This window comes from Rhipicephalus microplus, chromosome 8 (assembly GCF_043290135.1).
Source record: "Rhipicephalus microplus isolate Deutch F79 chromosome 8, USDA_Rmic, whole genome shotgun sequence".
NCBI lineage: Eukaryota > Metazoa > Arthropoda > Arachnida > Ixodida > Ixodidae > Rhipicephalus > Rhipicephalus microplus.
This window is the reverse complement of record NC_134707.1, coordinates 124285466-124310589: the sequence shown is the minus strand read 5'-3', so window position 1 is coordinate 124310589 and position 25124 is coordinate 124285466. Positions and strand designations below refer to the sequence as shown.

At 43.3% G+C, this 25124-nt stretch overlaps 2 protein-coding genes across 4 annotated transcripts in view; one reads left to right on the top strand and one right to left on the bottom strand.

Annotated features, from left to right (window-relative positions):
• Positions 1-25124, top strand: part of LOC119165489 (uncharacterized) — a 385136-nt gene that overhangs the window by 78565 nt on the left and 281447 nt on the right. The window lies entirely within an intron of this gene.
• On the bottom strand, positions 11447-14066 carry LOC119164570 (uncharacterized). The gene is made up of 2 exons (XM_037416791.2): positions 13957-14066; positions 11447-12825 (listed from the first exon to the last, which is right to left on the bottom strand). The coding sequence occupies exons 1-2, from the start codon at positions 13997-13999 to the stop codon at positions 11609-11611; spliced, it is 1260 nt and encodes a 419-aa protein (XP_037272688.1). The 5' UTR covers positions 14000-14066; the 3' UTR covers positions 11447-11608.

Genomic DNA, 25124 nt, shown 5'->3' with positions numbered 1-25124 from the left:
GTGCGTAGGCAGAAGATAAAGGAAGTTTTGCACAAATGTGAGTAAGGTTTTTCCACCTAGATTGGGTGAAGGCTTTTGTCGTCAGTGAAAAAGCAGGTAATGAAGGGGGTTTCTACCTGTAGGGTAAAAGCTGATGCTGCCAGAAGAATAGCGTGAGTCTACCGCCAGAGAGCGAAGACGCGTCCTTCAATCGCAACGCGTGGAAAGCCGGGGTATTTCCGGCGACAAAGTCTGGTGCGTGGAGTGAGGATATTTGAAGACGAAGTTTCCTGGAAGAGAAACTTTGAGGACAGTGGATCGACATCAGCGCTAGACTTTCAGCGAGTTTTTCCTACGAAATAAACATTCAATTTCGAACCAAGAACTTTAGACTGAATTAATGTCTTGAATTTGATGCATGTGATTGCATTGTAGCGCGTATTGTTGTTTGTGTCTGTTGTTTCGAGTGTATCTGATTGTACTCTGTAGTCCGTTGTTATATTGGCGAAATATTGTACCGAACTGTTGCCGAGTGTGCATATTTGTGTATCGTTTGGTCTGCCATATTTGAATATATAATTTTGTTTTGTTTATCAACTCTTGGCCCCTACTCGTTCTTTGGACCGCAGTCAGCGTCTGCTGGGGTGCCAAATAGGACTACTTCTAAATTGTCCGTGCTATTGTGGTGCAGTTCGGGGGCCCGGTACTTCAGCCCTTCGAATTAGCCCGGCGATCACCTCCCTTATTAACGGGCCCTGTGACAACCACTACTGGAGCAAGTCATTGGCTCCGTAGTTAAATCTAAACACCCATTATTTACGTAGCTGGGAATACTAAGAAAAAAAAAAAACAGTATATCCTCGAAGGGAATGATGATGAGTGGGGCGAAGCGCCCGTCTCCGTTCGTTCTTGCTTCCGTCCGTCCACGTGACTATCCATGCTTCCATCCATGCATCCGCCCGTTTGTTCGTGCGTCCATCCGTCAGTAAGTCCTCGCGTCTTTCCATCTGTCTGTCCTTCTGTGTGTCCATCTAGTGAACACTCGAAATACCACCATCTTGCATCCCATATGGCACATACCCACTCCGCGCATCCATCCATCCATCCGTCCGTCTTCTAGTCTGTCTGTCCGTGCGTCCACGCGTCCGCCCGTCAGCCTGTCTGTGCTACCGTCCGTCCGTTCATTCTTGGTTCCGTCCGTCCGTGCGACTATCCATGCTTCCATTCATGCGTCCGCCCGTCTGTTCGTGCGTCCATCCGTCAATAAGTCCTCGCGTCTTTCCATCTGTCCGTCCGTCTGTGTGTCCATCTAGTGAACACTCCAAATACCACCATCTTGCATCCCCTATGGCACATACTTACTCCGCGCATCCATCCATCCATCCGTTCGTCTTCTAGTCTGTCTGTCCGTGCGTCCACGCGTCCGCCAGTGAGCCCATCTAGCGAACACCGCCCATGTCCCATCTCGCGTCCCCTGTGGCACATACCTGCTCTAGAGCGGCTATGTGCCACAGGGGATGTACGTATGACAGGGGATGCCACGTACGAGAACGACGGAGGATGTACAGACCCACGCCTTAAGGAGATTCGCCTCTAAAGTACCCTCCTTCTCCTCCCCGCCTTTACCCTCAACTGCCCTAAACTCTTCATTCGAGCGCTCGGGGCTAAGCTCCGCCGTCACGGTGCCTGCGTCACGATGGCGTGTGCGACCACGTACGCGTACATCCTACTGCCGATCCGATACCGGCTGTCTGAGCTACGCATTCCACATCCAATCAGATCAGCTGGAAACAACTACGTCAGTGGGGCAGAGGGTGTCGCTTTGTGTACGGGCGGTTGAAAACGCGTTTGGCCGAGTCGCAGCGATCTGCAGCGATCTGGAGCGATTCGCAGCTTTAAAGCGTTGTAATAAATTACACAGTCTACGAGGAGTGCTATAATTGGTCTCTAAATTATTCTTGCGACTTTGCCTATCGGCCAAATGTGTTTGTAAAAAATTGCCAAAACCGTTTCAGGGTCCCTTCAGAGTCCATCGTAGTTGCGTGTTTAAGCGACTTTCGTGCGTAAGAAGCCTTCGCTAATCCGGTCAACTTACATTTGAGGACACTAAAAACGCCGCGCGTTAAGAAGCAATCACTTGGTAGTTTTTTAATTGTGCGCACTTTAAACAAACCGTGGAAAAATAATGGACCAGCGTTGTTATCTTAGCGTAACTTGGTAATTTTGTTATTTTGGGACAAGAACTAGAAGTCCTGTATTGAAATTTTTTGTCTAGAGTGACTTTTTAAAAAACTTCGTTAAGCAATTTTTGTTAATTACCACGCTTGGTGGATAAAAAAATATTCTAACGTGGTACGTACAGCTATGAACAATGCTGCCCTGGCTGGAGACGCGTAGCAGTCATTTTTAATTTTTCATTGCTTGGTGATTTTTAGCTGAAACATTCTGTATAACGGCTGGCTGGCTGGCTGGCGTCCACAGCTAAAGCATCTCGCTGGAAGCGAACAGCTAAGGTCGTAGTTCCGTCACTAGGTCGAAGCCATGCGCGCGATACTAAGCAATTATAATTTTACACAAACAACGACAAGCAGCTTGATACTTGTAGTGCGCCGTGGAAGCAAAAAAAAAAGCTATCGAAAACAATTCACAGGTACAAAGAGGACAAGCGTTGATTAAAACGGTCATGGTTTTAACGTCATTGTGTTTGAGCAGTGAGCTGCAAATGTGGACAACACACAACCCGACACTCGAAGATTTCTTTTTCTTTTATGCTGCGCGAGACCATCAAGTCACTCATCTGCGTGTTCTGACACACGGCGGCGTTTGAAGCAAGGCAGAGTTACTCTACATGCTACCTCTCGTATGCGTAACTTTAGGTGTTTTAGCTGTGCCAGGCGTACATTTATTTTCGTTCCACATCGCGCATGACTAGAGGAACGTTTCATGCTTTCTTGTTCTTTGCACCGAGGGCAGTTTTGAAATTGAAAAAAAAAAAGAAAATGTAAAAGCTTCAAGTGATAGAAGACATGCTGAAGCTCCTCGGAAATCTGTGCACCGCCAGTAGTAATCACTGTAGGTAAACAAGACGCCGTCATTTCAGCGGCTCATGAATGGCACGTAAGTCAGGTGTGTAACACAGCGAGCCCCGGTGCGAAGCGTTGCCAGTTTGAATTCTGGTCGGTGCTTCGGTATTTTTTTGAAAGACAATAGTCTATCTTGGGGACCTTCGACAGAAAAATTTTAGTCTGTCTGTCTGTCTGTCTGTCTGTCTGTCTGTCTGTCTGTACATTTGTCTGTTTGTCCGCCCAAGCGATACCTCAAACAGCACCAAACGGGCAACCCCATCTGCAGTGCCCGCCAATATTGCTCAAGGTTTAGCGTTCATAGTTGTGCAATTGTCAATAAATAAAGTAAATATTGCGCATATCTGAGGCGCCATACCAACATGTATATGCTTTGTATGTCTGCCTTTATATTAGAAGAGACACACACAAGTAACTCTAAGGACTGTAGCGTATAACGCGCTGCGCTGACAGTGCAACGCGATGCTCAAAAAGGTGTTTCCAACTCTTTGCTACCATGGCACGGTGGTAACACCTGCCCGTCGTTTGCATTGTACACCTTGTCACCTTCGTGACTGGCGCGCATATTTCTCCGCGGTCGCGCACGCCTTTGTTTTCGAAGATAACTGCCAAATGGCGCTCGTGTTTAACGTGTCTAGATGCGCTTAATCGCCACCGTTACACGCTCAAGGCACTCGAACGCAGCGCCTTCAGAATACCATTCATCGATTTTCTTCCGCAGAATATCAAATAAACATTTTTTTCGCTCTCTCCAGATGCAAGACTATCGTCTTTCGACGACGTTTACAGTGTAACATGTAGATTCGAGCCAATTTTTCTGGTTCATATTTCTTTTTACCATATTTCTTTATTCTGACTCCTCGTCTTGTTCAGCTGAGAGTGTCAACTTCATGGCACACTAGTGGCGCCGCAGTTTGCTGACGTGCCCAATGTCAGTGGTTCTGTTTAACGGTGTCATGCATCGGTCGACCTCACAGTTACAGGCGACACTCTTGTGTGAGGTCTTTCCATGATTGAGCTGAGCTTCTCGTGATTCAAGTCTCGCGGTGGTGCGCAGAGCGCCAGTTCACCAGGTTGAAGCTCTTGTTGTAGAAATTTTTAAAGACGATAGTCTTTCTTGGGGACCTTCGACGCCAAAATTTTGGTCTGTCTGTATATTTGTTTGCCTGCCGTAACAATAACCCAAACGGCACCAAACCATACCTCAAACAGTCAACACCATCCGCAGCTCCCACCAATACTGCTCAAGTTTCAGCGTTCATACTAGTGCGATTGCCAATTAAAAGCATATATTGCGCATATAGGGCACCATAACAACACGTCGATATTTTGTATGTGTGTCTTTATGCTAGAGAAGGCCCACATAAGTCATTCTAATGACCGTAGCGTGTATCACGCTGTGCTGACAGTGCAACGTGATGCTCAAAAAGGCAAGTGTTTCCAACGCTTTGCTTAGACGACCCGGTGGTGGCACCTGCCCTCGCTTTGCGTTCTACACCTTATCGCCTCCGAGACAGGCACGCATCTTTCTCCACTGTGTAATAACTCTACGTATTTCTCTGTGGGCGCGCACGTCTTCCTTCATTTTCGAAGATAACTGCCGGATGGCGCTCGTGTCTAAGGTGCCTCAATGCGTTCGTTCGCCTTTGCTGCACGGATCGAGACTGTCTAACGCAGCGCTTCCAGAATACAATTCACCGATTTTCTCTCGCAGAACTTCAAATAAAGGATTTGTTCACCCTCTTCACGTGGAAGACTATCGTCTTTCGACAACATTTGCAGTGAAACGTGGAGATACGGGCCAATTTTTTTGTCCTAAATGATGATGTTCTGCTCATGATAGGGAAGCCCGTTCTTCACTACAGTTTTCTATGCTCCTTGCAGACTCGCCATTAGTGTGTCTAAAATCGTGTCCTAGAAAGGTAGCCCATACACCATGTATGATGGTAGATATCATTACTTCATGTGGGTTCTGTTGTATTGCTCTGCTTTGGAAAGATGTTTGACCCAGACTTCTGGGACTGCTTATTCATTCTGCACTTCAGAGGCGTTACGATATTTTCATTCGTGTGGTCGTTCATGCTATTACATTGAGGATGTTGGGAGAATGTGAACAATGGGGAGACGTTGTTGCAATTAAAAAGCTGCTTGAGCTTGCCAGCAGTAAAAGCTTGCCCACGATAAAATAGGAATTTCTTGGGCTTTCCTGCAGTGAAGATATTGATGAAGCATGCATCATAAGTTTAATTTTTGTGGGGGACAGCCCAAACATACCGCGTAGCGTAGTCGATCGTCAAGTGAATAAAATTCTTCATAGACACGTATACAGAAAATGCACCTACAGTGCTCATTGCTCAAAACTTTAAGGGGCCGCTCTGCAGGCGGTAGTGGGACGAGTGATCCGAATCTCTTAGTTTTAGGCTTCTTGCAAGCTAGCGTATGTCATAATGGCTGGCTTAAGACGAAACGTCTGTGATTATTTCCGGCTAATTGTTGTATGGGGACAATAAGCCCAAAGTTTTATTTACTGCGGCATGTCCGAACTGGTGGTGTGCTTTCTGCAGAAGGCCTAGTCAAAGCTTGTTAAGGACGCACACTTTTTGATTACTTTACGAGTTACGATAGTGACCCAATTTTTCGTTGCGTACTTGCAGTGAAAGTGGTGATCCTGGTAAGTTTGAATTTCTGGTAACGAAAGAAGTCGAACCACAGGGCTACGAGAAAAGTGCGTCCGCTTCGATGTTTTCACTGCCTTTTTGATGTCGAATATTGACGTCATGCATAGAAAGTTTCAGAGAGCCATCGAAAAAAGCCGGCCTTGGGGATTTTTTATATTTTCGAGCCAGTGTAAGGCGGCTTTATTGACGAGTATCGGTGACAACAGTGAATGGTTCTCTACTCCTCCATGATTATAGCAGTGCCATTCTCAACAGCGTCCAATGTAGCGAGGAATCGACCTCGGTGGTGGCATAATTTAACTTGTGTGTGAGTAGCTAGCCCGAGTGATGAGCAACAGGGTCTTCTTTACCATCCTGTTCTCGTGGCTTCAAGACTTCAGCGAGGCCTACGTTAGATGCGTCGCAATAAAGAACGCTCGGTTTCTCGCAAAAAACTATGCCTAAAATTGGCTCCTTGGTAAGATAATATTCCTTGTTTTCTAAAGCTTGTTAACATCAGGAATCGCATTATTATGGTGTGTCTCTCTTCAACAGTTTTGTAAGTGGGAAACCTACATCACTGAAATGCAGTGTACACTGGCGGTATACACTGGCGGTGCCTAAAAAACGCTACAGTTGTTTAGGTGATTTTTGTTTTGAGAATCGCAAGCGGCTTTTATAATGTTTCGTATAGGCGATACTATACCGTTTTACATTCTGTAACCCAGATATTTAATAGAACTTGGACTAAGTGGCACTTCTTCCATTTCAGTTCTATATTCTGTGTTTTTAGAGCATGCCATAGAGTTTGGAGGTACTCTAGGTGCTCCCAAAATATGCCGAAGAAGAATATGATTTCATCAATTTATTTAACTACATTTGTCAAGTTACTTTTCTAATCATTATTTCATAGCTCTTTCAAAAGTAGCAGAAGCATTTTTCAAACTGAAGTAGTTCCGTGCAAAATACTGTACCATGCGACGCTGTGTGACCCAGATATTCGATAAAATATTGGGCAAAAGACACTTCTTCAGTATCTATTTTATATTATTTTATAATCTTTGTTTTTAGATCACGCAATAGAGCTTGGATGTGCTGTCGGTGCTCCAAAAAATGTCATAAAGGACTAAAATCTTGTAAAAGTAATTACAGACATTTTTCAAGTTATGTTTTTATTCACCAATTTCTCAGCTCTTTTGAGCGTAGAAGGCGCATTTATCAAACTGAAATTACAAGTCATTTATAAAGGCCGTTCGGCTGACGAAAACAATTTATTTTCACATGCCAATACCCTGAGGTAATACCGAATTTTGAAAAATATTTCGATTTTTCCTGGCAGTTTAGCACATTGTATATGTGTGGAACAGGTTGGTATTCGGGCACAGTGACAGCATTAGGCTTTTAGTAATCATTGCATAAACGAGTACGCTTTTTGCCTTTTTCCTCTGCAAGAACGACAGGAGCCCCGTATGGCGAGAAGGTTAAATGCACTGCATCTTAGTTCAACCCAGTTAGGCGTGCATTTTATTGGTACGTTTATGTTTTATAAGCGAAACGGCTTTAACTCGGGGCTCTGTCAATCCTTCAGCGACCATCCGTTCCCCACGGCGCATGCCCGAGTTCTCCTCCTCTCCTCGCATTCACGCGTGAAGGCGGGTGGTGATGGGGAGGAGGAGGCGGTGGAGCACGGCCTCCTCTTCGAACCTCCTCTTCAGTTTATCTCTCCGCCACAGCTGTGCGCTTGTATATTCCCAATGAGCACGTGCTATAGGCGGCGCGCCGTGCAATCGTAGATGGCTGCTAGAGGAGGTTCAACGCGTGAACTAACATAAGAACAGACAATACGCATGGACGTAGTGCGCCCCCTGCCGCTTCCACCGACGAACTCTTGATCGTTGAATAAATGAATGAATGAATGAGTCTCTCAGTCAATCAATCAATTGATCGATTGATCAATCAATAAATGAATGAATCAATCAAATGTTTATTCTGAACATTGTTCTTACAATTTGTTTGAGGTCCCTCAGGCGAAAAGCTGTTGCAAACAGCCTGAGAGTGCCTGAAAACGCTTTATGGCACCTCTATACACAGTGTACAACAAAATAAAGTAAATAAGCATACATGACTTGTATTGACAACAATATATTATTCGAAACATACAAAAAATGTGTTTGTGTACAACAGTGGACCATTCACAGAGATATTGAAACGCAAAAAAGCAGTAAAATAGTGTAACTTCTTGTGAGAAATAAAACTAGAAATTATTACGATGAAATGAATACCATAAAAGAAAAAGAGCGATACTCTTATCAAGTGTGTAGTAACACATGCTTATTCTCGCACAAAAGCGTCATTGATGATTGCAACAAAAAAAAATGTCTCATTTCTTTCTGGGTTCTGGCGTGAACATCAATATTTTCGTTTTCATTCTTTCTCAGAAGTGAAGGGACATTGTTGACGATTGATTGCGTTAGGTAATTAGCCTTCCTTTTGGGGACGAATGCTTTCTCCTTAGTACGGGTGCGTTGGTAATTTTTCATTTCACTGTTCAAGGCTCGTACACCTCCTAATTGTTGAAACTGTACTTTTTTAGTGGTTGTGTTCATTCAGCTGAAATCCGGTAACAGTGAATAAATTTTTTCATGGTTTCTGAATTGTCCTAATTTATTGAACGTCCGAGGTAAACCTGAAACGTGTTACTGAGAGATTCTGAATATAACGAAGCCTCATCACGACTTTCACTCGGCCACTTGACATGGAGTGATCCAGTAATCTAGAGTGATACTGCTGGCCACGCATTTCAAGCTTTTAAAGAATTCAGAGCCAGCAGCACCCCCTCGCCGATTGTAAATGATATGGCCCGGAATTTCTCGCGGATGTCGCCTTTTTCATAACTCTCAATGCAGCCTTGCAGCAACTTGTGACTGCCGCTTGGTTGACCACCACATATTTTTCCGGAAAGCTTGGGGCTATAAAATGAAAGATCAGCACAACCTACTAGGGGTGGAGAATACGACACACACGGCATTGTGGCTGTTATCTTCGTCAGTTTGTTGCGTTCTTCCTTCATTCATTATAAAAAATGCTACCAACATGCGAACGTTTTCACCTTTGGTAATTTGACCCTCAAGAGACCCGGCTCCTACAGCAGGTTCCACATAAAGCGCTCGTCATATTTTTGGCTTCGAAGTTCTTTCTTCATTTCCTCCCGGCACACCCGTTTCATGACGTTACTGATGCCAGAACCACTTGCGTTTTAACAATACGTCCTGACTCGAGCAGCGTTACATTTAATGTTTCGCACTACCACCGTAGAGTCATCGGCATTCGTATTTTTCTCATGGCTTCCTTGCTGGAAGGAACCGCTGTAGTGCTCCTCCGCACTTGGAAAAAAATAATCCAGCAAATTCTAATTCGCGAATACTGTTTAAACAGAAAAGCTAATGATCACCCTTCACCTGGTCATATCGCACTTCTAAATATTTGAAATGTTGCGTTCTTGGGCGTTTACTATAGCTTTGGTCTTCTTTGGGTGAACATCATGGTTGACTCAGCGACGGCTTGTTGGGTCTCACGTATCTTCTCGCTGATGCTCACGTCGGATCGCTTTTTCATCGGGAGAGTGGGAAATTTGCGTCATTTCGGAAACCTAGACCTCATATTCAACCTGTGAACTCCTCCGCCATTGCCCTCAGCTCTTGCAGCATGCCCTCTAGATCCTCCGCCTACGCTCTCACCGTTCGCAGCAAGACCTCGCCTCGTTCACCAGGAGGCATCCTACTCCTTCTTACCAGGCCTCACTAACGCCAAGCTATGAGGCCACGTGATCATTTCTGAGCCAATACCTGACACAGAAGCGTCGACTAAGCGCAGCTTCGCTCTTAAAAATACGACTATGATTTGTCAAACGTGAGCATGTTGCCTGGCAATCTGCAGAGCACTTTTTGACAAGTACAATTTGTGACCTCCAGGCGCCGACTTCTGTTTGCTGCTGTAGCTATACAAAACCTTCGAGCTTTAAAGTTTTTTAAACATTAGTGACAATCAAATTTAGAGAAAAAATGGTGCCATTTCAACGAAGTTGCAGAGTTTTCTAAATATGCACTAGGGCGAACACTGGCGCTAGTGTGTATGGGAGCTGCAACGCATGGCATTTCAGCGACCATGGAAATTATGAGTATGAGATGGCTTTGCAAAGTCTTTGTACTGTACGTTCGTTGTGGGTTCGCGTAGCCAGAAGCTGCTTGGTCACGAAACGACAATCGGCAAATGCTTGGCAGTTGCAGTTACGCTTCACCACCTGAATCCTTTAAGCTTACCACATTGAATCGGGTGTCGAATTAAGTGAAAAACAGTTTCTTCTTTCCTTCGAAACAAAACCAACACACACAGATAAACGAGCCCACATGTACGATTTGCTGCGCGCAAGCATGAAGACTAGGAAAATCCACGTCATGTCCGTATTCGCATGGTCACCGAACGATAGCAGCGCTAGAGTCCCCTATAAATAATTTTAGAAAGCCCTACGCACGAAGTGAATGTTTATGAAGGAGCTTGCACCAAATATTAACTCTTGTAAACCGTGTAGCCTACATACATCCACTCGATCATCATACAAAGACTCGCCCTATCCGGGCCAGCGAAGGCTTTAGAACGTTAAACCTAATCAATTATGATTAGAATTATTGATCTAGTGAAAGTTCATTGCAGCGCTTACCCCAACCCGTTCCCCCTACTCCACGAGAAGCGATGACAATCAAGCTTCTAAAACAAAGACTAAAAAGTGCTAGCGTGCCTCCTTCTGTTTGAGAACAGCCGGCACTTTTGAACGGTACCATTAAAACACATACTTTTTTCTGCACCAAAGTTTTGAGTGTGTATGCGATGAAGCCGGCTGATAAAGGCACGACATTCACAATTCGGCTAACTGGTCAAAATAGTTATCAAGCAAAGTTGGGCTCTTGAACTTGATTCTTGTTTTTTTCGCGAAGAAGTGAAAAATCGGCCACAAATTGCGTCGAAATAGAAGTTAGATTTGGCCGAAAAGTAGTCATGATACCAGCCCAAATTTTTTGTTGTTGGAGGAGTTAGTAAATTAACACCAAAAATGGTCCTGCATGATACTTCCCTCTAAGCGTGGTTGCGGTGGCTATGGCAGAGCGAAGTAAATAATTCATTGAGTAAATGGTGGAAAAAGGGCTCGCAAACATATTCATGCTCAACTTGTAAAGGCGAAGCCTAAATATCCCATCATTTATTCATATGCTAAGAAAGTACTTGTTGCTTCGTGATGACTGGGGCACTTCTTAAAAACTATATTTTGCGTTCAGAATGTGTAGCCCAGAACTCAAGAGCGCATAGTTGTCCACAGACAACAGTGCGTAGTTTGCGTATGTTAAAAAACACCAGATGGTCAAAATTATCAGATCCCTCCACTGCGGCGTCTCCCACAATCATATCTTGATTATGGGTACTAAAGCCGCCAATAATATTATTGCTATTATCTTTCGCACAACCCTCAACAATGTGTTCTAACTTCAGTTTAGAAATGTCCCGTAAAAATCTCGCTATAGACAGCGGGAACTGCTTTTCCCAGCCAGTTTTTATTGCCTTGCGCTTTTGTAAAAATCCGTACACGAAAGAAGTCCCTGAACACAACTTTGGTCGATTTCGTTGTACTGTGTCTTTGTGAAATTACGTTAGATCAAGAAAAAAACAACACAGGAGTTGAAATGCAACGATTGCTTGAAAATATTCATAGACTTTATTTTCAAACGCAATACTACAAAATCTTATACACAAAAAACTTGCTTGATCAAACTTGCTTGATCAAACTTCCTTGATGCATTCTTTTGATGATGCAGTTCTGACTTGTAACATTCATCCTTATTACAATTGAACTTTCACTTGTGTTTGCCCAATCTGAGGCCCATACATGCCAGAACTTCCTGAACTCCAAGAGCTGCTGCTGTCAAAGTTTGCTCGTGATGGGTAGCTAGACGATCCATAACTACCCGATCCACTAAGTCCCACGGGAGTCCCCCAACTGTAGTAATAACTTGGCTGTGATCTCCAGTTGAAGAAACTTCCACCACTTCCAGGCTGGCTTCCACTACCTTCTGTAAAATCAAAAGGAAATCCACCATAGTTGCCACCTAGGTAGCCCCTTCGCCTCAGGTAAGTCAAAAAGCTGGATCTGACGCCGCTTCTTCTGTACTTCCTGTAAAGGCGCTGCACACCACTTGGCGAGAGACCAGTGATGTGGCACAGGAATCTCATATAGGGACTTCCACTGTAAATAATGCCGCCATATCCACTTAGTCCTCCCATTTGAAGGAAACTGGGTAGACTGCTTACACTGCCGTAACTACCATCCCCGCTGCTCAGATCGATATTATTGTCGGTGTTGTCACCAATGAGGCTGAAACTGCCGCCAATACCGCTTTGTGGAGCCCTGCTACCTATGAGGCTGCTAAAGATGCTGAAGCTGTTGGGGCTTCCCAGAAATCTAAAACCGCCATTTTGTCTACTCCGGCTGGATGGAATAATGCTACCTATAGAAGGGCTGTCATCGTAGATGCCATCGTACACGCTTGGTCCGACTCCACTGAGGTGTCCGGTTCCTCCAAGCAACGGCATTCTGTAGAGCCCACCCGAAGGGCTTTGACCACCGAGATTGCCTGACGTGTACCACATGGCAGGTGAACCTAGCATACGCGGACCCCACAGTCCAGCGCCAGGTTGACTAACAACAGATGGTCCGGAAAACCATACGCTGTATGGAGAACGCGAAGACCCCCAGTACCCGACAGGGCTGTTTCCGTACCAGCCACTGATGGGTCCCCACAAGCTGCCGATTCCGCTTGGCAAAACAATGGGGTAAAGAACGACCCTGGGAGTTGTGTAGGGGCTACCATAACTGTTGCTCCAGAAGCCACCGTTTCCACCAATTCCACTACCATATCCGCCACCGATGCCACTCCCGACATCACTTAGCCAAAATCCGCTTCCAAATGCATTGCCTAATCCGCTGCCGTATCCGCCGCCAAATTCAGTCCCGAAGCCCTGGTAGTTTTTTCCATACCAGCCTGCGAAGACTTGCTGGCCTGAAAAAAATTGTTTTCAGATATAAAATATTCATTCTAGACAGCAACATCTTAAACACTTGAGTTGTAGGTTTTCGACCCGATACCATCAGTGTCACGTTCTTAATCACAAGTTAATCGGTACTTTTTATTGCAAAGCGGCGCTGTGATATAGCGCAATGAAGATGCTAGAAAAAGAACATTTGGTGACTAAGCTTAGCGTTAACATACAGGCTCTAGAGGAAAAGCTGGGCCGGGAAAGCTATATCCACCAAAGCATGGACATCTTGAATCATTGTCATTGTTGCCATTTCAATACATTAGGACAGCGCTAAAAATGGCAGTTTGACACTGTCGCATTCCCGCTCTCAAATCACCAAAAACTGCGCTCGTGTAATATACACAAACGTAGATTGTGTGACGTGCTTATATAAACTCCACTCAGAAAAGATACAATGACATTTTATGCAGTTTACTGCACGTAAAAGGGAGCATTTGCAGGTTTGTAAATTAGAAGGCGCCAGCGTGTCTGCAGCTCATCAACATTTCAGAGCATGATCACGTTAGAGTGTACTAGTACACTGTAATCGCGCGGTCAGTGGCCGATGGCGGCGGCTCGCTTGCGCGCTGGATGGTTCGTATACACTGCCTCGTCATCCGGTTTTTTGTTGCCATGACCCAACAATTTGACTTTATGTGAGAGCATCCTAATGCGACGCGAAACAAAAAAGGCCTTGAAGCCACCAAGTCCTAGAGATTGCTGCAGATTGCTGTAGCATCTCTGAAGAGAAGAATTTTTCGGGGTAAGTGCTGGATAGTCGATTGCACAAAGTTCGCTGCAGACAAGGCGGTGCCCATCATTTGAAGCAGCACGGACCGAAAGGTGCTTTTTTACCTGCAACTGAAGCAATTTCATGGATGCTAACCTTGTGCAGTAATGTTTAGCGACAAGTTCTCACTACTTTTGTGGTGTTGAGGACTTTCAGTAATGCTTCATATTTTATAGCACTAATGAGCACTAAGTTGTGCGGAATTAGAATGCCAGCAGTAGGTACACAGAAAGTACTACCATGAAGGAGGTCGCGAGAAATATAGAAAATTGAAAGTTGCATGAAGATACTTAGATATAACTGATTTTTTCTCCAAACTTACTGAGCAGGCTGAGGACCACTGCAGTCAGGCTTGTGGGCTTCATGGTGCGCCTACTTCGCTGCACGAATCTGTCTGCCCTAACTAGTAACGCTGGGCCCTTTTATACTAAATTAAAAATTCAGACTCGCAAGTATTTTCACATGAAGTATAAAAAAAATGTCTCAAACTTCTTTCGAGACATTGTCCGCACTTTAACGTAACATCTAAGGAAAAAAAAAGAGAGATATATAAAGAAGTCGTCTTTTCATGGCAGGTTTCAAGAAATAAAAACATTCTATTGTTTAGCTTTAATACATGCATCAGTTTTGCATTTCTTCCGTGTCGCTTCTATGTAGACTGACGGCATTGTGGTTAGTTTCGGTTCCACAGGTGTGTGTCTCTGGTAGAGATGGATTATTTCAGCTTCGCAATAGGAAAAAGCAGTCACTGTAAATGACTCGCACAAATTTATTTGTTATAACAATGACCTATACTACCAGATGGATTGCCCTCAGTTTTGTCAATCTGCCACTGCACACATGGAGACTAACTTCAATACTCCCTATCGAAGTTTAGCCGCAGACAAAATCACTACGTTCAGCTAACATTTCCGGCAGATTCCGTTCAATGTTGACGCCAGGACAAGCTTGGAGATAGATGTGTGCTTTTTTTCTTTTTGTTTCCTAGGTTCCGAGGGAAACAATACGCGTTTTTTTTTTTGTTTCAAATTGAGAAGCTTTGGGCGTACCATAACGTGTAGTCACGTTGACATTACCGCGACGCCAAAATGCTAGACAGTGGTATGCTTATAGCTCCACCCTCCCTAGTGCGAAAACGGCACATTCATTAAAAAAAACTTACGCCAAAGTGTGATAATCTGCGTCTAAAATCGGAATGTGCCACACACCGTGGGAATTGGTGTTATACGAAGCATGCGAATGAAAGGTGGATGTGGTGTAACTTTTCATTTAGCGAAACATTACGAAATAACGGTCAATAGGTGTACAAATGTTGTACGCACACACATTCTGGAACAGTCGCATGTGTCTGATATAAATAATTGTTTACAGTTGAGTAACAATGCCAATAGGAGCAAGCACCATAAGCGCTACGCTGGTATGTAGCGCTATTGCTTGCGAGTCTTGTAGCCTCGGCTGTTGCTGCGTAGAGCAACTTCAGTGGATGGCACTTATTTCAATAATGTTATAAATAGTGGGTTCGACTACAGTAACTCGGTTACGATGGTATTCAATATTATACGCGAAACGTTTATTTACACTATATGCAGCAACTTTGGAGAGCCGAGCATCTATGTTTGTTCTCTTTCAAGAGGTATCTTCCACACGACAGTTATAGTTTACCGGGCTTAGCGGGATAGCGAGCTTACCGGGATTGCGCGAATAAAATGCGCATGCTCAGTAATGTACGTGATTTGTACTGCTCGCTGTACGCACGCTATTTTTCACTTTTAACGTTGCCGTATTAGCCTTGTCTACATAGCGCACGTAAAACATAGCAGAGCTAAGGGATGTCAACTTCACAGTGAATTTGACGTAGTTATTGAGAGATACACTTCTTTCGCAGCAAGTGACAATTTAAAATGTCTTTGCTTGCGTTCAGTTAGCTTAGATGGCCGGGTATTATAGATAGGTCAGCGTAGTTCTTGAGATAGATTCCCTTTTCAAAAGTCTCTAGGCCCAAATATGAGGCTGACGCAAACAAATCAGCAACATAGATGCTTTCGGTTTTTGTGTTTGGTTTGTAATTATTTACTTTTGATTATACTGAAATGAAATTACAATTCACGTGGTCACACAGGCAAACATTCTCGCTAACTTTTTTTTTCTTTTTCAGTGTTCTTTAACCTATTAACCCTCCATTAAATGACGCCACCATACCAGCTGCGGCTGGTAAACCACGTAAACGCTATCCCACTACACTATAGGACGCTTTTTGCAATGAACGTTTGCTGCATGGTAGCGCTATTCCCTTGACCCCTGCTCTCAGGCTAACGGTAAATAATTTGTATACTGCCTTTCGGCTAATGATTCACCCTACACCGAGCAGTCTCTCTCCATTTCTCCTTAGTCGTCCGTCCAGTCTTGCAAGGGGCAGTCTTTGTCCGGTACATTAAAGATGATAGCCTGTTTGGAAACCTTCAACGCAAAAGTTTTCGTCTGTCTGTCTGTCTGTCTGTGTGTCTGTCTGTCTGTCCGCCCGCCCGCCCACCCGCTTATCTGTCTGTCTGTCTGTCTGTCTGTCTGTCTGTCTGTCTGTCTGTCTGTCTGTCTGTCTGTCTGTCTGTCTGTCTGTCTATATGTCTGTCTGTCCGCCCACCCGCCCGCCCGCATGCCCATCAGTCTGTCTGTCTGTCTGTCTGTCTGTCTGTCTGTCTGTCTGTCTGTCTGTCTGTCTGTCTGTCTGTCTGTCTGTCTGTCTGTCTGTCTGTCTGTCTCTCTGTCTGTCTGTCTGTCTGTCTGTCTGTCTGTCTGTCCATTTGACTGTTTGTCCACTCTTGATGGTACCATAAACGGCATCAAAGTGACTAAACGATACTCCAAATGGTCGACCATATCCGCAGCGCCTAATAACGCTCAAGGTTCAGTGTTTATAATTGTGCGATTGTCAATTGAAAAGCAAATATTGCGGATATCTGAGGCACTATAACAGGTCAATATTATGTATATTTTTTACTTGAAAAGGCATACATAAGTAATTTTAAGGATCGTAGCCTTTATAACGCTGCGCTGGCCGTGCAACGCTTGCAGGAAACGGCAAGTGTTTCGAATGCTTTGCTGAAACGACATGATGGTGGTACTTACCCGTTCCCTTGCGTTCTACACCTTATCACCTCAGAGACGGGCACGCATGCGCGCGCCTCGTTTTCGAGGATAACTGCCAGACAGCGCTCATGTCTCACGTGTGACGTGACTTGATGCGCTCGTTAGCCTTCGCTTCACGCTCGGGGCACTCTAACGTAGCGCCTCCAGAATACCATTCACAGATTTTTTTTTTTTGCGCAGAACATCAGATAAACGTTTTTTTCACTCTCTCCAGACGCAAGATTATTATCTTTCGATGACATTTGTGGTGTACCTTGCAGATACGGGGCCATTTTTTTATCCTGTTTCCCGAACATGTACGCAGGGCTGCCGTTAGCTAGCCCTTTCCGAAAGAACGGGCAAGTGTCAATGAGAGACTCCGTAACAATCTGGCAGAACAGGAAGAACGTTCATAAGCATCATAAGGGTACATACGTAATTCTTATCATGTTAGGTAGTGTTAGATTTGTCTCCTAAAACTAAGAAGACGTCGACGGGCATGAGAATACGTACATGTGCAGTCAGTGAGGCATAAGATGAAGAAAAGGAGGACAATGAAGAGAGTACGGGTTAGTTCAAGATGATGATGATCTGCATCCCAGGTTGCACTAATCACTGCACGTGTTGAAGGAGCGAATCAGAAGAGGATGAACTTGAAGAATAGAATCTCTTTTAAATTGTTTTGATTAGGTTTTTTATGGCAGTCTGACATACGAGCTAAAAACATATTACTTGTAGCCTTAATTCATTGTAATATTTTTTTTATTTAAATACCCTAAAGGCCTCGAGAGGCATTACATAGGGGGGGATACTGTTAAAAACAAGGTATACATCAATTCATATAAAAGGAACACACACAGCGATCAGACATAACTAGGTAAAAGGTACATTTTACGACAAGGATGTAACGCATGGCTCATTTCACATCTCCAGTACATTTCAATTCCAGGAATCTGCATGGCACTAGTTCTTCATCGTTTCACTAATACACGAGTTATAACAACAGGGTAAAATATAGTAGCAGCAGACATATTACATATCAAGAAATGTACGCAGCACTGATTGGAATGCAGACGGATCATTTATCATCGCAATCTCGCTGGGAAGCTCGTTCCACTCGGTTACAGATAACACAAAAGGGGAATTTTGGTATTTTTTGGTCCTTGCAAATATGGACGACACTTTACGAGCATGGTCAGTGCGATTGGACACATAATGGGCAGGGAAAATATGAGCACATGAAAAAGGTGTAATACCATGATACAGAGAGTGAAAAAAGGTCAAGCGGAAGAATTTACGACGAGTGTTAAGTTCTGGAAGATTAAGAATCTGTTTTAAGGCTGAGACACTTTGGTATGGCGAGTACGAGTGCAAAATGAAGCGGGCAGCCTTGTTTTGAATGGATTCAATACAGTCGGACAGTATAGCTGTGTGAGGGTTCCAAATAATTGAAGCATAATCGAGGGTTGCACGGATGAGGGAAGTGTAAGCGCGAAGTCTAGTTTCGTGGTTTGCGAGATGTAAACGGCGCTTAAGGAAGCCAAGTTTCTTTAGTGCCTTGTTTGTTACGTGTTCAATATGCATGGCCCAGTTTAAATCAGGAGTAAATATTACGCCAAGATACTTGAAAGAAAAGGTTCGTTTAATATCCACACTGCATAACATGTATCGATTTAATGGAGTATTTGGGTTCGAAGAAAATGACATGACCTTTGTTTTATCTGTATTAATTTCCATTTCCCACGTGTGGCACCATTTAGCCAGGGTATTTAGATCGCTTTGCAAAATAGCTACGTCATCAGTGCATGTGATCTGTCTATAAATTATACAGTCATCGGCAAACAGTCGAATTGTTGAAGTTATATTGTTCGCTATGTCATTAATATATATCAGGAATAATAAAGGCCCTAAAACTGATCCCTGAGGTACTCCTGACCTAACGACACAGGAACTGGAGAGATTATTATTTATATTTACTTTTTGAGAGCGACCAGATAGAAATTCCTGAATCCAGCGGGTAGTTTTTATGTCTAACTTTAGGCAGTTTATTTTTTGGAGGAGCCGTATGTGGGAAACACGGTCGAAGGCTTTAGAAAAGTCGATAAATACAGCATCTGTGTAAACCAATTTGTGCAAAGAGTCATGTAAATCCGTAGATAATTCAAATAACTGTGTCTGACAAGACCGCTTGTACCTGAACCCATGTTGATTTTCGAATAACACTTTATTAGTATTAAGATGTCTCATTATGTGGGAGTATATTATATGTTCGAGGAGTTTACAACAAACTGATGTGAGTGAAATCGGGCGTTAGTTTTTTGGACTTGAGGGATCACCAGGTTTATAAATGGGTATAACGTGACCAGATTTCCAATCGTCAGGGACGCACCCAGAATCAAGCGATTGCTGAAAAATTAAGGACAATAAAAACGATGATACGTGACTAGTTAATTTTAGTAGTTTTGAGCTGATGCCGTCAGGTCCAGGGCTGGACCGAAGCGGAAGTCTAGCAATTGCACGTGATACACCTACTTCCGTTACGATAATGGGCTCGCTTGGGCAAGTAATTGGAGTAGAAGTGACGGAACAGGACTCGTCAAGAGGTGGTTCTTCTGCAAAAACTTCGCTAAAGACATTGTTTAGAACCTCGGCACATTCAGAGGTGGGTACAATCGACCCATTTGCGTCTTTTAATGTTATTATAGTGTCTGTATCCTTATGGTTAAGAACTCGCCAAAATTTTTTCGGGTCAGATTTTAACAGATTCGGCAGCGTATCATTGAAATAATAATCCTTAGCTTCTTTAATAGCTTTTTCTGACTCCCGAGCTAGTTCTTTACACCTATTCCAAGTGCGGTGACTGTTAATTTGCGAAGCCTTTTTGTAAGCTCTTTTCTTTTTGTTTAGGCAACTTTTAACCTTCTTTGAAAACCAGGGAGCACTTGTTTGTGATGTGAAGGAAACCACAGGAATGCACGTATTTTCAATTTTTTTAAGAAAGTCCCGATATATTATCCAGTTTTCATTTGTTGTATGATTGCTAAATTCGTTCAGAAAAGAACACAAAAACTCGGTTAACATGCAATTAATTTTTTCAATATCTGCTTTTTTGTAATTTAGTATGCGTTTAGGCTTTATTTTCTTGTTAAGGAGAGGCAGAGGGTGGGAACAGTGTACTACTCTGTGGTCACTAATTTCATCAAGGACTTGGACTACAACGTTTGTCGGATTGTTTGTAAAAATTAAGTCGAGGATGTGATGGCCGCGCGTCGGTGCAGTTACCATTTGAGTTAGGTGAAATAGTTTTAAGGTACGAAGGAAGCGAGATATTTCAAGTCCGACAGACATTGATAGCGATGATGGTGTGACCCAGTTAATGGAGGGGTAATTGAAATCACCGCCAAGCAGCAAGACACACTGAGGAAATTTGTTAAAAATTAATTCTAGTACATGAGTTAGGTGATCAACAAAATCTGGTTTGCTGTCAGGCGGCCGATAGCAGACCCCGATAACACAAGTGCAGCCATCAAATTGGGTTTTTACGCAGAGTAGCTCGAGAGTGGTATCAATAGTAACAAGGGATGGTTGATAAGAGTTTCTTACAGCTATTAAGACGCCACCGCCCCGAGACAAAGTTCTATCTTTACGGAAGACCGTGAAATAATCTGGAAGTGATAGTTCACAATTGCGTATGTCTTCACGGAGCCATGTTTCAGTGCCTAGAATTATATCAGCGGAGCATGCGTGACCTACTGAAAGCAACAAGTCAACTTTATTTATAATGCTACGGAAGTTAGCGAGAAGAATAGATAGGTTTTGAACTTTTGTTTTTCTAGGCTTGAATCGGACAGCTTGTCAATCCGTGATGGGAATTTGCGGAGGGTGTGCCTGAACTACTCTTGCGGAAACCGCGTCATAGTGGTATATGTGTCCTCTGAGCTTCAGTTTGTTATACCGTATACTGTAGCGTTCATCCTTCTCTTTGTTCTGTTTAGCGAAATCGCGGAGCATTTTCCTTGCGAACTGTATTTTAGGGGAGAAATCTTCATCGAGCCAGACTTTAGGTTCAGCGTTTTTGAGTTTATGCGCATTTCGACGAACTTTATTATCAGTGGGCGCATAAAAGCAGGACGAGGCTGCCCAATTCGATGCGCCCGTTCAATGTCACCAGGTTGCAAGTTTATTTTTAGTTTCGAGGAACAGAAATCCCTGACTAATTTTTCACTAGCCTCATAGTCCTCTTTCTCCTCTTCCACTAAACCTTTATTTAGCAAGTTATTTCTTCGTGAACGATTATTTAAGTCATCGACAACACCTTCAAGGTCACCATTAGTCCGCGACAAAGTCATTTTAAATTCCTCGAGTGTGTCATTCACTGCTTTGACGCCCGTGCCTATTTCAGGTACTATAGGTAGTTTTTGTTCAACTGCGCAAACTCGGGACCTAATGTCAGCAACATCCCGTTGAATTTCGTTTAAGGTTGCTGTAATGGCGTCAAAGTTTTTTTTGTTAGTTTCAATGCATTCTTTCAGTAGAGCATGCACATCATCTACTCTGGGGCCTGGATTGGCTTCAATATCTCCAGCACAGAGCAAAAGCAACGTTAGGCAGATTAAAAGTGCTAGAGAGGGTTTGGGGCACAAGACACACAGAAGGCGGGACTCTGCATAAGGGCGTTGAGCATCCGCTATCTTTTTTCTGCAGCAGTTTCTAAAGCTTCCGATACGAACCCTGTAGGTTGCAATGTCCACCCCCATGACACAAGAGACCAGGAGTGTAAGGCAAAATACAACAGTGGGGAATCAGCAGCCACAGAAAAGGGTAAAAAAATAAAACAAAAACAACTAGGGTTCTAGTGCGTACCTATAACAAAGCAGAAAGGTGTTTGATTTCGGCGCTGCGTGGCCGCATATCCCGGAGGGTCAGGGGCGAGCAGTCCTTTTATGCTGAGCGGTGGCGCTGCGACAGCACTTAGCTCTTCTTGGTCTGTGACGTCAGACAGCCGAGACGATGGCCCTTCCCTATCACCTTCCAGGCAAGAGCAGCACGACGCACGGGCAGCAGGCGGTGATGATGGCCGATATCTATAACAAAGCAGGAAGGTGTTTGATTTCTGCGCTGCGTGGCCGCATATCCCCATATTATATATATATATATATATATATATATATATATATATATATATATATATATATATATATATATATATATATATATAATATGGATCATTACTACATTATTTTTTATTTCTAAACCTTTCAACAATTTTGAATGACCTTTCAAATTTTTAACTGCTCAATCTTGGCCAATCCCGCAGAGTTGGTTCGTTAGTTATATTTTTTTAAATAACTAACGAAGCTGCGCGTGTTGTTTCATAAAAAAGACAGTCTTTAAAGACGGCAACCTTTCTTGGAAGGCTTCGACACAAAAAGTCGAGTCTGTCTTTCTGTAGGTTTATGTGTGTCACACGAATCAACCACCAGGCGAAAGTTTGAGCACATTTTCAATGCCCAGCCATCTTGATTTGCTTGCTGCACTCATACTTGCAAACACTTTCAACTAAAGGGCGAGTGTAACGTATATCTCACCTAAACATCAGTACGTAAGCATTAAGTAGTGTGTTTCTTTATTTTCAAAATGCGTGGACACGTAATTTCGAATAATAAGTGCTAATTACGCTGTGCTGACAATATGCTATGAACAAAAATCGGGTGTTTCCAACACTTCACTAAAAGGACATGACGCTGCCACCTACGAGTGGCTGTGCGTTCAAGAAAACTTTGACTTCTTGAAATTACTGCCAGATGGCATTGATATCTCCAGCAGCGCTTACGCACAGCGGGCCATACCAATGGGATTTCAAAATATAGATTCCACTCACTGATCATTTCGCTGAGAGTTTTGTTCGCGCGTCGTTTATCCTCCGCTACGGTGGTCTTGTGGCTAAGGTACTCGGCTACTGACCAACAGGTCGCGGTATCGAATCCCAGCTACGGCGGCTGCATTCCCGATGGAGGCAGAAATGCAGTAGGCCCATGTGCTTAGATTATGGTGCACGCTAAAGAACCCCAGGTGGTCTAAATTTCCGGAACTCTCCATTACGGCATCTCTCATATTCGTATGGTGGTTTTGGGACAGTAAACGCCACATATCATTCAATCAATTTCTTCTCTCTGTTGAGAAAGCATACTATCGTCTTTTGACGACGTTTGCCAGCGAAGCACGCAGGTACGCGGCATATTTTTTTTTGTACGCCACACGGCAAACTATACACAATTGAAAACTTTTCGAATGAGATGGAGCACAAAGAAGACACAAATGAACACTGTCTAATACTGAAATTTGTGGAAGGCAATTTAAACCACCGTGAAAACCAAAAACGCATGGTACTATTATGAATATAGCTGTTGATTTTTTATTGTCAGGCTGTGATCAAGTGATTGACTCTATTGATCATCAATGGTTCCGCAATACTCATTGACTTGCTGCAATACTTCGTCAACAATATTTCTGCTGAGCATTTGGCAATAAAAATGTCATTTACTTCTTTTTATTGAAGTACCATGGTGTAGGTATTTCGTAAAAAATTCTGTAGAGCACTTTACAATGAAAATTTTATGGTCTCATTTTTATCAAAGAACTACGGACGAAATGTTTGGTAAGCAATATTTCGTGAGAAAAATTGAGACGCGCACCCGCACATGTTCAAAAAAGAAAAAGAAAACAGAGGCGAGAAGTGCGGAAGCTGAGAAGTTTTGTGTTCGCGGTGCGGCCGCTCTATAGTGCATGTGCGACAGTAATGATCGAAACACTGGCCTATATGTTGATGCCCGTGTTGTACGAAAGAAGTTTAACTGATGATTTTGGGAAAGCGTGGGAAAACATAAACAAACGAAAGGCAGCGAGACAGAGATCGATCAAAATTAATAATTGGTTGGTTGCTGTTTGATTATTGGTTGCGTAATTTAATGATGAGCTTGAACATCGAATGTACAGAAGTCATAAGTCAGGCGCAGAAATCAGCAGAACAGCGTATGCCACCAACGTTTGCTCACTCTTTTGATAATTAAGTACACTTTTCATATTTCAGCATGCATTTATAACAATGAACCACGACCAAGACAACCAGTCTTTTGCTGTGGAGATAGTGTACCAGCTATGAAAATTCCAAATTTTTAACGAGCAACTGCATGCAGTAACAATAAAGATTTTGAATAGCATTCTGCACCAATTATTGATTCCAACTGCACGCGGAAGTTCGCGAAAAAGCGTGCAAAAGCATTATTTCTTTGGAGGGAGACCTACCTGTCTGTCGCTGATTTGTGTACGTCATACTCAACTTAAGCGCGCGTTTCGGCATTCACTTGAATAACGGTGTGATGCGGAATAAAGGTAAGAGTAGCCACTTCAGTTAAATAGGATCAGTTTAAGACTGGAAATTAATAAAAACAACTTCATATTGCAAAATAATGTGCATAATTCCTAATTGCGGGAATAAGTAATCGCAGAAATGCTAAAAAGGCGCTGCTGCCCCAGGCGCAGCTGCTTTCAATTGAAAGGCGCTGCTGCTTTCAATTGAAAAGCGTGGGTCAATTTTCAATTGTTGTCGAAAGTTGCCTTAGTGAAATTGAATTGGCCCACAACGTATTTTCCATCGCCATTTCGTTTTCTCTAATGATAAAACTACATCGGGTTCACTGATGGCTTTTCAATTAAACGTTGTGGGCCAACTTTGAATCCTAGTGAACAATTTCATCAACGGCATTTTCATTGAACCGTCTTGTATTTTCGATCCCATCATCTAGCTGTCATTGCTCAATAACTTCTGTTTCTTTTTTTCAAGTAGAGTTTTTGTAAGGGTAAGGCCCGTGCATGTAGACCATTTTTGATAACACTGTCATCTTGCACAAACAAAGAGATAGAAGAGCACAGGAACTCGAGGAAGCGTACTTCATTCAAGATGTGCGAGATGATTGCATACTGGGCCATCTGTTTGTCTTTTAGATTGTGAACTACAGCCCGTTACAGTCTAAGAATAAATATGAGCTCCACCCACAGCGCTCAGCGTCCCAACCACACATAATTTGCACTTATACCTTACTGAATCACAATTAGTTACTGACGTGACGTCAGGCAGATTTCATGGATTTCAGGCACATCACTTGCCTGTACAGGCTCGTGTTAATTTCACTTGTTCTCGATAGAAAAAACTTTACTTCTTTGCAAATGTCATAAACAATTCTGACTTCAATTCTCTGTGAAACGTAATGTTTCAACTAGGAATGATGAACTCTTAGCTTTAATATGCCTAGTATTTTAAATACCAGCGAATATGTGCTTACAGTTAGAACGGCTCGTTAACGTTCT

Bases quoted from the DNA above. Each gene is read 5' to 3' on its own strand.
- LOC119164570 (XM_037416791.2), bottom strand. From the start codon at position 13,999: ATGAAGCCCACAAGCCTGACTGCAGTGGTCCTCAGCCTGCTCA. The intron at 12,826-13,956 runs GTAAGTTTGGAG...AATTTTTTTCAG, and splicing joins AGTGGTCCTCAGCCTGCTCA to GCCAGCAAGTCTTCGCAGGC.